The sequence below is a fragment of the Spermophilus citellus genome (genome assembly GCF_964194105.1).
Source record: "Spermophilus citellus genome assembly, chromosome: 6".
In the NCBI taxonomy this organism is placed as follows: Eukaryota; Metazoa; Chordata; class Mammalia; order Rodentia; family Sciuridae; genus Spermophilus; species Spermophilus citellus.
This window is the reverse complement of record NC_138187.1, coordinates 21,213,137-21,228,585: the sequence shown is the minus strand read 5'-3', so window position 1 is coordinate 21,228,585 and position 15,449 is coordinate 21,213,137. Positions and strand designations below refer to the sequence as shown.

Below are 15,449 nucleotides of genomic sequence, written 5' to 3'. Positions count from 1 at the left end.
AAATAAAATACAAAATAGGGCTGGGGATGTGGTTCAGTAATTGAATGCCCCTGAGTTCAATCCCTAGTACCTTAAATAAATAAATAAGGCTGGGAATGTAACTCAGTGGTAAACGCCCCTGGGTTCAAACTCCAGTAACAAAACAAACAAAACAGCCATTTGTTCATGGCAGTAGATGAGAATTCTCTGGACTCAAGTCCATTCCTTGTTCTAATCAGTTTGCCTCTACTAGTCCACAGAATTACTTAGTTTAGCCACATAAAAATATCAATTATGATCATTTACAAAAACTCTGTCCAAGTATGCATAATGACTTCACAATACAAGAATAATGAGGGAAATTCACATTTGCTGCTCTCCTGTGGTGTATCAGTACTATACTGGGCACTTTGATGCCTATCTTACCCTGAAATTAGACTTCTCAGTATATAAAAGAATTGACAAAGATCTAGCCAGATGGGTATTAATTTTGTAACTGGATCATAGCACGCATTTAAAAAACTGTTAACTGAATAAACTGTTTGGGTTTTTAAACTAAATTTCAAAAATGGTTAAGCATGGGCAGATGTGCTCCTAGCTTTGTAATGGGACTAGAATTTGGTGAGTTCTCTGGGGAACCTCCCTGTACAACTCCAGCATGTTTTTCTATTTTTTATTTTGAGACAGGGTCTGGCTAAGTTACATAGGGACTCACTAACTTGCTGAGGCTGGCTTTGAACTTGAGATCCTCCTGCCTCAGCCTCCAGAACCACTGGGATTAGACCAAATCGTCTGCGGACCTCACCCAGTGAACCAGAATCTTGTGGGAAAGAAATTGGTATTAGGAAACTTGGGCTGAAGTTCTGGTTGAGGCTTAACTGGATTGAGTGACTTGGGGTAAGTCTCTAGCCTCTCTGGGCCTTAGCTTAGCATATGAAAAACAAAGGAGGGGGTTATTATTGAGCTTGTTCAGTTATTGAATATTTCCCAAACTTATATTCTAAGGTTCCCTATCAGTCATGTTTATTTTTCCTTTGAGATAAAAATACTTCCTGTGCTTGGAACTTCAATGAAATCAATCAATGACATTTATAAAGCACCTATTATATACGTTCTAGGAGACTTCAGCCTCAGCAACAATTTGAGACTGTCTAAAAATTAAAATGAATGAATGAATGAATGAATGAATGAATGGAGCTGGAGATGTAGTTCTGTATGGGACTGCCCCTGGATTCAATCCTCAGAAGACTTTTTGCCGCTCAATGATTATGGTACCCTTGGCAAAAATCATTTGACCATCTATGCAAAGGTTTTTGCGCCATAAAACTTTTGCAATTGGTGGTACAGAAACCATGTGGTATCTGCCTGAAGAAAGCTATGGTTAAGATCGGTTAAATGCTCAGTATTTGTCCACTGGCTGTGTGCTCAGTGGGCACGGGGCACATGTTTTTCCACGCTTTGCCTCCATGGAACCAGTGTGACAAGCTGTCCATTCCCAAAGGGGCATGGACAGAATCAGGACTTGAACCCAGAGTTCCTGGCTCCATGTGTCATGCTATTTCAGGTCAGAGAGTCTCATCTCTAAAATGTGCTCAGAAGTGAAATGAGAAGGTCGCTACCGTGCAGCCTGGCGGCTCCAGGCTCCTAGGCACTTAGGAGTCACTAAAAGCCAGCGGCTATACTTAAGGTGCAGACTTTAAGAATTCCGAAGGTGCCAGAGCAGCGGATCTCTAACTCTCCCAGTCCGGAAGGACCGAGTTCTGAAGCGGGAGCCCCACCCCACCGGGCGGACCCTAAGTCCTTCCCCGGAACCTGGGCGCGGCTGGCCCGTGCTATTGGCGCGGGTGGAGGACGAACAACAGAAAAATGCCTGCGACGAGATTTGCGCGGAAACTCTCCAGGGTCTTTCGGGACAGGGGCCTGGACGTTCTAAGATGGCTCTACCAGTAGTTCCCTCGCCTCTCTGGCGTTTCCTCGTCTCCCGCGGAGTTGTCCCCGCCCCTTGGTCCCTCGGTTAGGTTTCCTTTTGGTAGGCCCCCACCCTGACTTAGGCGAGACGGGCAACTGCGCATGCGAGCCCCGCTGCGGGGGCGGGATGGGCGGGGAGTGGGGGGGGGAGGGAAGCGCGGAGCCGACCCCGCCCCTTCGCGGCTCCACGCGTGACGTCGCGGGGGGCGCTGGCCTCCGCCCGGCTCCGAGCGGTGAGAGCTAGCGGCGGGCGGGCCGACTCGACACCGCCAGATCCGGAAGGGATGCGGGTGTCGAGATTCTTCCTAAGGGGGCTTTGGGGAGGAGGGGAGGCCCAGGTGCCCCACCAGCCCCTGACCCCAAGGCTCTGCCCTACCCCCTCCTGTTTTTCCCTTTCCAGAAATGCCTGAATGGGTGGCTGGGCAGGAGCTGAGCATTGGTGACACCTGCATTTCCGTGGCTCCCTCCTTCTTCCTCCACCCCATACATTTAACTCCTCGAGGCTGTCGCTTCTTGTGCTTCTTGTTCGGAACAGAGTACTTTACTTGGAAGCAGGAGACAGGAGACCAGTTACAGACGCTGGCTTTACCACTTCTATGTTAAAGTCCTAGAGCTTCAGTTTCTTTCAAAATATTCTAGCCTTGCCTCACCTGGTTTTTGAAGATCAGTATGGCAGAGAAAGGAAACAGACATCTGTTGAGTACCTGCGTGGCCAAGTGAAAGCAGATAACCTGTCTGCGACATTTAATCCTATGATTTGGTGTTCTTAAAACTCCGATTAAGTTCACAGAGGTTAACTGACTTGGTTTTACATAGCTAATGAGTAGCAGAGCTACCAGACCAAGTAGCTCCAAAGGTGGGACCTTCTAGTGAAATACTCTGGCTGGAGCTGTTCTTTCACCAAACACTATCCCAGAACAGTGGCTTTCCCTTTCTCTGGCTGAGAAATCTTCCTTTCATTCTCCTTTTTCCAGCATAGAATGCTCTGCTTTACTTCTGCCTTGATTGTTTCAAAAGTGAAATTCAGCAGATATTTATTAAGTGATACAGAGAGATGAATTTTTGGAGTCAAGACCCTTGGATTCTTGTCTGGGTCCTGTCATTTATTGGCTGTGTGGTTTAGGGCAAGTGCCTTGTCTTGTCTGAGCTTTAGCTTCCCTTTGTATAAAATGGGTGAGTGCCTCCTGACCAGTGGGCTCTTGTCCAGTTCTCCCCCATTGTCCTCCGCAGGCTCTCCGCAGAGGTCCATACCCCTCTGCTCCCCATGGGCAGCTGCCAGGCAGGGCACAACTTGCATCTCTTTCTGGTCCACCACCCACCTCTGGTTTGTGCCACTTTGATCCTGCTGCTTCTTGGCCTCTCGGGCCTGGGCCTTGGTGGCTACCTCCTTACCCACAGGACTGGCCTGCGCAGCCCTGACATCCCTCAGGTGAGTATCCTCCGGCTCACCCTTCCCCTGTAGACCTGCTCCTGCTGCTGATCTCATCTCACCTCTCTCCCATCCTCCTTTTGAACACAGGACTGGGTGTCCTTTTTGAGATCTTTTGGACAGATGACCCTGTGCCCCATGAATGGGACAGTCACAGGGAAGTGGCCAGGGTCTCACGTCGTGGGCTTACTGACCACCTTGAACTTCGGAGATGGTCCAGACAGGAACAAGACCCAGACATTCCAAACAAAGATTCCGGGTAGTCAGATAGGATTGAAAGGTGAGATTGGGAAGGATTGGGGGCCCAGCATTGGAACACTGAGGGCCAGGTCCTGCCTCTGACCTCACCAACCTGGTGACCTTGGGAACTTCTCTGCACTGTAGTCACTCCTACTAAATTAAGAACTCGATACTGGGGCCAGGGTTGTGGCTCAGTGGTAGAGTGCTTGCCTAGCATGTGTGAGGCACTAGGTTCAATCTCTGGCATCACATAAAAAATAAATAAGTAAATAAACAAATAAAATAAAGGTATTGTGTCCATCTACAACTAAAACCAAAAAATTTAAAAAAAAAAAAAAAAGAACTCAATACTTATAGTGAACATGCTGTCTACAGTGTAAGTTCTCCCTCTCTCTTTTTTGGTACAGGGGATTGGACCAAGGGGCCTTAACTACTGAGCCATATCCCCAGACCTTTTTTGAATTTTATTTAGAGACAGAGTCTTACTGAGTTGCTTAAGGCCTTGCTAAGATGCTGAGGCTGGTCTTGAACTTTCAATCCTCCTCCCTCAGCCTCCCAAGCTGCTGGGATTACAGGCATGCACCACCACATCTGACTTACAGTGTGGTTTCTCTGTTTTGTCTTTCTATTTCCAGTTCTGCAGTTCTTTGATTCCATCCTTGGAATTGTGATAATATGGGCTAGGTTTGACTCAAATGTTTTTTCTCATAATCATCTCTTCTTAGAGGCACCATTTTCCCTCAGGGATATCAGAGACTATGTTCTGTTCAATTAAACTAGTATCTTAAGTGCCTATTGTATGCTTAGCATAGCTCTGTGTGCAGAATAATATTAGACACCATTATTTACCAAACAGCTTATAATCTTTGGGGAAAATGATGAGATGAATGGTCTAGTAGGCGCCATCAATTTCTGGGTGACATCTGATCTCAGTTTTCTTATCTAAAAAAATGGGGAGATAAAGCCGGGTATGGTGGCACATGCCTATAATCCCAGCAACTCAGGAGGCTGAGGCAGGAGGATTGCAAGTTCAAGGCCAGTCTCATCAACTTAATGAGGCCCTAAACAACTTAGCAAGACTCTGTCTCAAAATAAAAACTAAAAGGTTGGGGATGTGGCTTAGTGGTTTAAGCACCCCTGGGTTCAATCCCTAGTACCAAAAAAAGAGAGAGACACAGAGGAGAGAAGGGTAAAATTTTCAGATTTCAATACTCTCATTCTAAGATTCTCCTATGAGTCACATGTGTCTGTGTATGTTCAAGTGTACACGTATGTGAACAAAGAATAAGAATAAGATCTGTTTTATGCCTATCAGAATGGAGAGGAACAGCCCTGAAGGAGACTGGGGAGAGGTGATGGTGGGCGGAGGGAGCTGGCAGGGATAAAGTCCAGGAGAGTTGGTGGAGAAGGGGGTTGGAAACAAATTGCTCAAAAGCCAGGGTTTTCTCCACTCCAGCTTGTATGTCTTTTGCAGCCATCCCCAAAGATATTGGTGAAGTTGCTTGTCCACATTCCCATTCCCAGCAGGGAGCCCCTTCCTGAGGGAGCTCCCTTCCTGAGGACCACTGGAGGGTTTTAGTGATGATGAATAGCACATTTTTTTTTTTTTACCTGTGTCATTGAAAATAGACCCATAGTGCTGCAGCTTCTGCAGGCCTTTCCTTCCCTGATCTCCATGAGCCTAGGGAGTCCTCTTCCTCTTTGTCATGTGTTTGGAACTTTGGAGAAAAAATAGAATAGGCTCATTAATGGGTCCTTGGGATCTCATTGAATAAATGTTGGGGGTAGGGAACGGGCTGAATAGAATTTGCAGATTAGAGGCTGGTAGGTGTGTAAGTGTGTGTGTGTGTGTGTGTTTGTGTGTGTGTGAATTATGTTAATTTCCATAATTTAAAAATTAGGAGGTTTCACAAAAGAATCCACATTTCCAGTTCTCTCTCTCTCTCTCTCTCTCTCTCTCTCTCTCTCTCTCTCTCTCTCTCTCTCGTACCAGGAATTGAGCCCAGGGATGCTTTACCACTGAGCTACATCCCCAGCCCATTTCATTTTTCTATTTTGAGACAAGGCCTTGCTAAACTGCTGAGGCTGGCCTCAAACTTGTGATCCTTTACCTCAGCCTCCCAGGTAGCTGGGATATAGGCGTGCACACCTGACCATTTCCAGCTTCTCTAACAAAACTCACAAAAGGTTACATGGTGGCCTTTTGCTGTTTTGTAATTGGCTGCTGAGGCTGGAAATGCTAATGATAGATTGAGATGGGGTGAAGTGGTAGGTTGTTGAGGGAAGCGAGAAAAAAAAAAGAAGAATAAGGAATGTATCAGATATTTACAGACTTGGGGCAGTTTTTCCTATTCTGCCTTTTTTTTGTGTGTGTACTGGGGATTGAACACCAGGGTACTCTACCATTGAGCTGCATCCTCAGCCCTTTTTATTTCAAATTTTGAGACAGGGTCTCACTAGGTGAAACCAGGCTGGCTTCAAACTTGGGATTCTTCTGCGTCAGCTCCCCCAAGTCGTGGAATTATAGGTGTGTGCCACCATGCCTGGTAATTCTTTCTACTTTTAAAAAAACATTTAACTGCTTTATTTATTTATTTTTTAGTTGTAGTTGGATACAATACCTTTATTTCACTTATTTCTTTTTATGTGGTGCTGAGGATTGAACCCAGGGTCTCGCACGTGCGAGGCAAGTGCTCTACCCCTGAGCCACAGCCTCAGCCCTTAACTGCATTATTGAGATTTGATTCACATACCATATAATTCACCTACTTAAAGTATACATTAAAATGACTTTGAATATATTCACACTAGTGTGTGATTATCACAATTCATTTTAGAACATTTTCATCAACCAGAGACTGTTCATCCATTAACAGTCATTCTCCTTCTCTCCCCCCACCCCAATCACCCAGCCCTGAGCAACCACTAATCTACTTTCTGTCTCTGTAGATTTGCCTATTCTGGACACTTAATATGATATGTGGTCTTTTGTGACTGGCTTCTTTCACTTAGAATAAAGTTTTTAAAGTTCAGCCATTTTATAGCACGTATCAGTATTTAATTTCTTTTTATGCTGAACAACATTGAATGAATATACCACATTTTCATTTATGTGTTCATCATTTCACATTTGGGTTGTTTGTAGGTTGGGTTAATATAAATGATGTTGCTATGAACACTGTAGGTTTTGTGTGGACATGTTCTCATTTCTCTTGAAATAAACATGAGTTGGGCATGGTGGTGCATGCCTCTAATCCCAGAGACTTGGGAGACTAAAGCAGTAGGATTGCAGGTTTGAAGCCAGCCTCAGCAACTTATTTGAGACTCTGTCTCACAAAGAATTGGGGATGTAGCTTAGTAGTAAAGCACCCTTGGCTTCAATCCCTAGTATTTACCTGCGTGTGTGTGTGTGTGTGTGTGTGTGTGTGTGTACTTACAAGTAGAACATAAGATAATGCTATGGTTAATCTTTTGAGGAACTTCCCAACTGTTTTCCACACAGCTATAGCATTTTCTATTTCCACCACTATGAGATTTCCATTTTCTCTACAACCTCACCAATACTTAGTTATTATCTGTCTGTCTTATTATAGTTGTCCTAACCAGTGTGATTCTGATTTGCATTTTCTTGATGGTTAACAAGATTGATAATGATATTTCATATGCTTTTGGCCATTTATATGTATCATTTGAAGAAATATATATTCAGAGTCTTTAACTGTATTTTAAATTGGGTGATTTGTCTTAATTATTGAGGTATGAGAGTTCTTTGTGTTTTCAGTGCCACTGCACCTAGCTCCCTGTATTTTCTTCTATAGTTTTTTAATTTTTGCGTTTAGGTCTATGATCCATCTTTAGTTCATTTTATGTATGAAGCTCAACTTCATTCTTTTTGCATGTGTCTATCTTTAATTGTATAACATCATTTTTTGGAAAGATTGTTCTTTTCCCCCACTGAATGGTCTTGGCACCATATTGAAAAATCAGTTGGCCCACTGTGGTGGTGCAGGCCTGTAATCCCAGCAATTTGGGAAGCTGACGCAGGAGGATTCCGAGTTCAAGGCCAGCCTCAGCAATTTGGCAAGACCCTGTCTCAAAATAAAAAAAAATAATAATAAAATAAAAGGACTTTGGAACTAACTAGCTTATTGGTAAAGTGCCCCTGGGTCCAATCCCCAGAACCAAGAAAAAGAAAATAAATTGACCAATTGACCATGGATACATTGTTTATTTTGAGAGTCTGTTGTATTCCACTGATCTATGTCTGTCCTTATGCTAGTGCCACACTGTTTTGATTTCTGTAGCTTCATAGGAAGTTTTGAAGTCAGGAAACGTGAGTCCTTCAACTCAGTTCTTTTTCAAGATTGTCTTAGCTATTCCAGATCCCCCGAGTTTTCGCATGAATTTTAGGAATAGCTTGTTAATTTCTGTTTCTGCAAGGAAGCCCTATTCTTTTTTTTATACCTTTATTTTATTTACTTATTTTTATGTGGTGCTGCAGATCGAAACTAGGGCCTTACACATACTAGGCAAATGGCTCTATCACTGAGCTACAAACCCAGCCCTACCCTATTCTTTTAATAATGGTTAGAAACAAAGATTTTTACGGGGGTAGGAAGAATCATCTGTGATTGTATCATCCATGTAACAATTATTGAGCACTTACTAATATCAGACATGGGAAATTCAGAGATCTGTAATACATGGGTCCTCCCCTAAAGTTGCTTACAGTCTTGCAAGGATAAAGATTCGAATAGAAATAAATACCTTTCAGTATGTGAGGCAGAACGTAAGGTACAGAGGGAGTACTGAGGGGCCCATGGAGCAGGGATAGCAAAAAAGGACTTTCCCAAAGATACAGTGCCTAGGCTAAAGCCTGAGGAATGCTTAGTCACATACAGTTCAGCCAGAGGAAATGGCAAACATAAGGACAGCATGGCATGTTTAGGAACTTCCAGAGGTTCAGTTTGGCTGGTATATACAGGAGAAGGAATGTTGAATGAGTAGTAGGAGATGGGTCTGAAGACAGAGGCAAGATCCCGTGGAGGATCTTGTGTGCAACCCAAGGTAATGGGGCTTTATCCAGCACATTGGGCATACTTAAAGATTTTGACCAGGAAAGCAGTAAAACTTTATTTTATTTATTTATTTTTTAAAGATCACACTCTGTTAGCTGACAGGAAGACCAGTTAGGAAGTGACTGCAATAAAGCAGTGATGAGAAAAGCTGAGCTAAGCCAGAGTGTGAGTTGAGAGAGACATTAGAAATCTGGGATTGGTAAGACTTGGTGACTGATTCCATCGGGGTGATGTAAAGAAAGGGGAAAAGTTTTTTACCAAATTTTATACATATATTTTTCAGTGGTAATTATGGTGTCTATACTGATTTGTGTTTGTCTTTTTTTCACTTACATGTAAGTGGTTTTTCATAATACTACATGATCTTCAACATTGTGATAATGACTATAAATTGATCCATTAAATGATCAGGCCCGCATTTGTTAATGCTTTCCTTAGTAAACATCTATTATTTCCCAATTCTTGATAAAATCACAATAAATATTTTGATATGCTTTGCATTTTTGTTTTAATCCTTTCCTTAGCATTTCCATAAGTAGAATTACATAGTCAAAGAATATGCCTCCCTTGCTTTTTTTTTTTTTTTTTTTGGTAGTGGGGATTGAACCCAACAGCATTTAAACTCTGAGGCAGCCCTTTTTTATATATTTTATTTAGAGAAAGGATCTCTCTAAGTTGCTTGGGCCTCACTAAGTTGCTGAGGCTGGCTTTGAATTTGTGCTCCTCCTGCCTCAGCCCTGCAAGCTGCTGAGATTACAGGTGGATGCGGTGCTGGCTTTTTTGGGGGGCGAGGGCGGTATAGGGATTAAACCCAGGGACACTACACCACTGAGCCCCATCCCCAGCCCTATTTTGGATTTTATTTAGAGACAGGGTCTCACTGAGTTGCTTAGCGCCTCACTTGTGCTGAGGCTGGCTTTGAACTCACTATCCTCCTGTCTCAGCCTCCTGAGCCAGATGTGCTGGCTTTTTAAAATTTTTTAAAAAGATTTTTTAGATGAACACAATATTCTTATTTATTTATTTTTATGTGATGCTGAGGATCAAACCCAGTGCCTCATACATTCAAGGCAAATATACTACCACTGAGCTACAACCCCAGCCCCGTGCTGGCTTTTATAAAACTCATTTTCTTGTGGGATGAGCACATACAGAAGTCTAGAAAACAAATGTAAAAGTGGTCCGCACTTGATGGACATATTCTGAGCCCACTTAAATTGCCATAGACACAGATAAATAATAATCTAAACAGTGCCTACCTCCTCACATCTTCAAAAATTCCTGTATTCATCTTTTTAATTTTTACTAATTTAATAGGCAAAGGAATTACCTGATTCTTTTAATTTATTTTCTCCTAATTGTTAGTGAGGTTGAGTTTCTTCTAATGGATTTATTGGACATTTTCAGGTCATTGGTTTACCTGTTTGTATTCTTTGCTCATTTTTTTTTTGTATCATATTTTCTGTTTCATTTAAAAAAAATACTTATTTTTTAGTTTTAGGTGGATACAATACCTTTATTTTACATTTATGTGGTGCTAAGGATCAAACCCAGTGCCTTGTGCATGCTAGGCAAGCACTCTACCACTGAGCCACAACCCCAGCCGACCTCCCATTTCATTTTTTGAGAAACTACCATACATTTTTCCACAGTGGCTATACCATTTTACATTCCCCTCATTTTTTTGTCTTTTTCTTCTTGATTTGTACATCTTTATTCTATTAGATTGTAAACTTTTCTGTTAATTAAGTGCATTATAGGTGTTTTCAGGCAATCTGTTAACTTGATTTTTTTGTTTTTAATTTATCTTTTGTTGTATGGAAGTCCTTAGCCCTTATGAAGATGGGTATATTGTTCTTGTCCTTTACTAAAGATTTTAGATTTTCTGTCCTTTGTTGGAAGGTCTTCCTTAAAATTAGGAAATAGTCTGTATTTTCTTTTAATAATTGCTTAAAATTTATTTTAGTTTTGTACGATTATTTAATATATCTGCATTTATTTTATAGTGCGAGATAACAATCTAAATCTATGTTCTTTTCAACATGGAAATTTTCCCCAAACCATTTACTTAAAAGGCTATCCTTTCCCCACTAATTTAAAATAGAGTAGGGGCTGGGGCTGAGACTGAGTGGCAGAGTGCTTGCCTAGCATGTGTGAGGCACTGGGTTCGATCCTCAGCACCACATACGAATAAACAAATAAAATAAAGGCATTCGAATGTCCATCTACAACTGCAAAAAAAAAAAAAAAAAGATTAAATAAAATAGAGTATAAACTTTTTTTTAATCTTTATTTATTTATTATGTGGTGCTGAGTATTAAATCCAGGGCCTCACACGTTCCCAGTCCTTTTTAAAATTTTTTTTTATTTTGAGACAGGGTCTCGCTAAGGCCAGCCTCAGACTTGTGATCCTCCTGTCTCAGTCTCCAGAGTCACTGGGATTACAAACATGAGCCACTGTGCCCATCAGGTGTGAATCTTTTAATGAATTTTGGCACCTAGTGGGAGTTGCTCTCTTAAAAAGGACAGGTTAATTTATACACAATGACACGGGCAGTGTGGGTCTGCCTGTCTCACTACGATCTCGTGAGGTAGTAGTATGATGGTTGAGTTGATTTTAAACTAATTTCAGCTAATTTGTGTTTATATTGATAGGCAGCCATTTTCATTTCTCAAAGATATAAATGGCATTGTGTACAGAGTACTTTATTGAATGAGATTAATGCCAAAACTCCTGGTCTTGTAGGAAGCTTTAGGAACAAACAGAAGTCTGAAGATAGCTTCTTTTTCCCCATCTGCTCTCCTGTGCCTCTCCCAGGATCTTCTGCGGGAGAGCTGATCCTCATCACAGCCAGAGTGACCACAGAGAGGACTCCAGGAACCTGTCTATATTTTAGCACTGTTCCAGGAATCCTGCCCTCCAGCCAGCCACCCATATCCTGCTCAGAAGAGGGAGCAGGAAATTCCACCCTGAGTCCTAAGATGGGTGAGGAGTGTGTCAGAGTCTGGAGCCACGAGGGCCTTGTGCTCACCAAGCTGCTCACCTCAGTAAGTGCCTCAGGTCCATCCTCAGGATTTTGTAGAATGGTGGGTTGCTGTGTCTTTGAGGTTTCAGAAGGCTATTTTACCTAGTAGAAAAAGTACAGGCTTTATAACCCTGCCTTAGAGGCTGTGTGACTTAGGTAAGTATCTGAACCTCTCTGAGTCTGAGCTTCCCATCTGTAAAACAAAACCATATACTATATCTTCATTCTATCAAACAAGGATTGAATGAGAATGACAGCAAAGTGCTCAGCACAGTGCCCCATACATAATAGAGATTTGATAAAGGACAACTATTTACTGTTGTCTTTAATAAGATAAAACATGATCTCTATCTCAGAGGAATTCAGAAGCTGTAATAAGAGGCAGAAGGGGCTAATTGCTATCATAGAAATGTGAGCAGAGTGTTATTCAAATACCAAGTATACAGCAATTTAACTTGAACATTTACTAAGAGCACTTCCCAGGGAAGGTGGCACTTACGAAAGACAATTGTGTATAGTTGTTTATAATATACAAAGTTTATAATGTACAGAATGCTTTCAGGTTCATTATCTCATTTGATCTTAAAACAGCCTTTTGAGGTAGGTGTCATTATCCCATTTTACAGATGAGGAAACAGGTTTAAAGAGAGGGAGTGAATTGCCTAAGGCCACATAACTAGTTAAGTAGCAGAGCCAGGATTGCAATCCATGTGTTGTGTTCCATCAGGACCTTTAAAGAATGAAGGTTTAGGGGCTGGGGATGTGGCTCAAGCAGTAGCGCACTCACCTGGCATGCGTGCGGCCTGGGTTCGATCATCAGCACCACATACAAACAAAGATGTTGTGCCCGCCGATAACTAAAAAATAAATATAAAAAAAAAAAAGAATGAAGGTTTGGCTGGGGGCCTGTAATCACAACCACTCAGGAGGCTGAGGCAAAAGGATCATAACTTCGAGGCCAGCCTCAGCAACTTAGCAAGCCCTTGTCTCAAAATAAAAAAAAATAAAAAGGGCTGGGGATGTAGTTCAGTGGTAAAGCAACCCTGAGTTCAATCCCCAGGATCAAAAAAAAAAAAAAAAAAAAAAAAGAAGAATGAAGGTTTGGACAGAGAATACAGTAGAGTTCCAGAGAGGGAAGGTACAGGAGCACAGTGTTCCAAGGGATCAAAAAGTGGTCCGTTTTCTGAGGGGCTCCAAAATGAGGGGCTTAGGTGACTTAGAAGAGGCAGGAGAGACCACAGTGGCTGATGAGGCTGTGAAAGCCAGGCTGGGATGCAACACCTAGCATCATAAAGGCCAGTAAAGGCTCTGAAGGAGAGAGAAGCCCACACTAATGCTGGGTAGAAGAAACTGGCTGAGAGATGGAGGGAGACAGTTTAGATGGCTGCAGTACCCTCTGCTGTCACATTTAAAGAGACCCTGGGCGGAGCAGAACCTGGCACTGCTTGCAATCTTTCAAATGTAGATAATTGTGAATTTTCCTATCTCTAGGAGTCATTTTGAGAGTTAAGGTTGGTGGCTAGGCAAGAAATTAGTTTGTAAACCATCCAAGACAAATGTTAACTTGCATCAAAGTAATGTCTTCCCTCTAACCGCTCCCTCCCTGGGTGCTGAGAGGCCTCCCCCTCTTGGGGGCTTCTCTCCACAGCTCTTGGGCTGGGGTCAAGATGTCTTCCAAAGGGACAAGTTCCCACTGTCCCCTCTCCATCATTTCTCCTTCCCACTTTGCTCCCTCCCCTAGGAAGAGCTGGCTCTGTGTGGCTCCAGGCTGCTGGTCTTGGGCTTCTTCCTGCTGCTTCTCTGTGGCCTTCTCTGCTGTGTCACTGCTGTGTGCTTCCACCCGCGCCGGGAGTCCCACTGGTCTAGAACCCGGCTCTGAGGGCACTGGCCTAGTTCCTGCCTTGTTCTCAGGTGAGGTTCTTTACTCTAGTCCTGTGGGAATATGAGAGGGCTGGGGGTGGCAACTGTAACTGGGGTAGAACAGATCCTTGGAATCTATCCATAAATATTGCTCTGTGTGAGTCCTCAAGAAGCTCCATCTATCCTCATAGGGAATGGGAATCATTTATACCATAAGCATGCAACCTTTTTATTATTTTTCCTTTTTTTTAATTACAAAATAGTTAACATTCCTGTAGAAAAGTCCCAAAACCTCAAAAGTACAGTGTGGTAAATTATTATAAAGTAGTTACTCTTAAAATACCTGTATCCTAGAAGCCCTTATCCTCTGGTCCCTTCCTTCCTGGTAATGACCTTCTTCTCCCTAGAAGGAAGTACTATTTTGCTTTATAGCTGATCACCAAGTATGCATTCCAACTATGCATGAGATTTGGTTTTATTTATTTTTGAAGATGGAATCATACATATTATTTGGTAACTGATTTCTTTCAAGTGACATTCTGATTTTAAGATTTACCCATGACTGTAGTTCATATCCATGATTTTTGGCAAGAATGGTGAGTTAAGAGGGTTCATCTTTTATGATTCCTCCTGGATATGCATGATGTTTGCCTTGCTTTTGTCCTGAAATTCTTTTTTTTTTTGGTGGGGGGCACTACTGAGGATTGAGCTCAGTGGCATTCAACCACTAAGCCACATCTCCAGCCCTATTTTGTATTTTATTTAGAGACAGTATCTCACTGAGCTACTTAGCACCTCGCTTTTGTTGAGGCTGGCTTTGAGAGATCCTCCTGCCTCAGCCTCCCAACCTGCTGGGATTATAGGTGTGCTCTACTGTTCCTGGCTTGTCCTAAAAATTTTTTAAAAATATTTATTTATTTATTTATATGTGGTGCTGAGGATCGAACCCAGTGCCTCATACATGCAAGGCAAGTGCTCTACCACCGAGCTACAGCCCCAGCTCCCGTCCTAAAATTTTAATACAAGTTTAATATAAGTTTTGTAAATTTGATTAGAACATCTGAAAAGAATCTAATTAATAATGCCCATTTACTAGGAACACACATTTTACATGCGCTCTTCCATTTATTCATCATTGCATTTATAAAAGGTTGATTCTACTAACAAGATATTTGGAGGGAATTAGATTTACAAAGATAGCAGGGGGTGGAGGACATATCTGCTAACTAGTTCTCATGTCAACTCATCAAAGGAAAAAAATATTTCTGCAAGAAATCTTCACCCTGTCAGGTCAGTCTCTTAATTTGAGAGCCATATGTTATGCATTCAGCTCTTAAACTGTTCTCAGCTCTAGCTGCTGCTGTGCCTTAGGAAATGACTGTAGGAGGAGTGGAAACAACCCAGCCAGAGGAACTGGAAGTTCAAGATCAATTTTGCAAATTTTGCTTGGGGCCAACCCTCACTGCCCCAGACACCTACCTGGGACAGGAAATGATGGAGCCTTCTCAGGCTTGGACTGGGAAAGAAGAGCTTTCTGGCCTGTGGCAGATGCTAGGGTCCTGAGGCTGCCCCAGTGGGATTGAGTCTATACCCGTCTGTCTCTAATTGTCACTCTGTCTGCTTCTTCATCAGTCTGTACTCACCCCACCTAAGGAGTCTCTGACCTGTCCTGTTTTGTTTTCCTTTCTCTCCAGGTGTGAATCAACTTCTTGGGCCTTGATTCTGAGTCAGAAGAGACCTTACAAAAAGTGAAGAGCTAGAATTTGGGAGAAAATAAAAGGCTTTTTTTTGTGTGTGGCCTAAATTGGGGATTGGAATTGAGGTAGGAATTTTAGAGTAAACAGGCATGGGAGGTTTGGAGGGACTTTT

The 15,449-nt window shown here is 42.4% G+C and overlaps 1 protein-coding gene across 6 annotated transcripts; it reads left to right on the top strand.

Moving 5' to 3' along the window:
• The first annotated feature begins 1,839 nt into the window (after positions 1–1,839).
• TMEM219 (transmembrane protein 219) lies at positions 1,840–15,414 on the top strand. Of its 6 annotated transcripts, none has more exons than XM_081299676.1 (6): positions 1,840–2,008; positions 3,178–3,376; positions 3,467–3,656; positions 11,441–11,742; positions 13,462–13,631; positions 15,275–15,414. In XM_081299676.1, exons 2-5 carry the CDS (start codon positions 3,212–3,214, stop codon positions 13,597–13,599), a joined length of 795 nt encoding a protein of 264 aa, XP_081155802.1. In that variant the 5' UTR covers positions 1,840–2,008; positions 3,178–3,211; the 3' UTR covers positions 13,600–13,631; positions 15,275–15,414. The 6 variants fall into 6 exon arrangements, with proteins under 6 accessions (XP_081155802.1, XP_081155799.1, XP_081155801.1 ...); XM_081299673.1 differs by lacking the exon at positions 1,840–2,008 and adding an exon at positions 2,046–2,180; XM_081299675.1 differs by lacking the exon at positions 1,840–2,008 and adding an exon at positions 2,209–2,285.
• Positions 15,415–15,449: the final 35 nt, after the last annotated feature.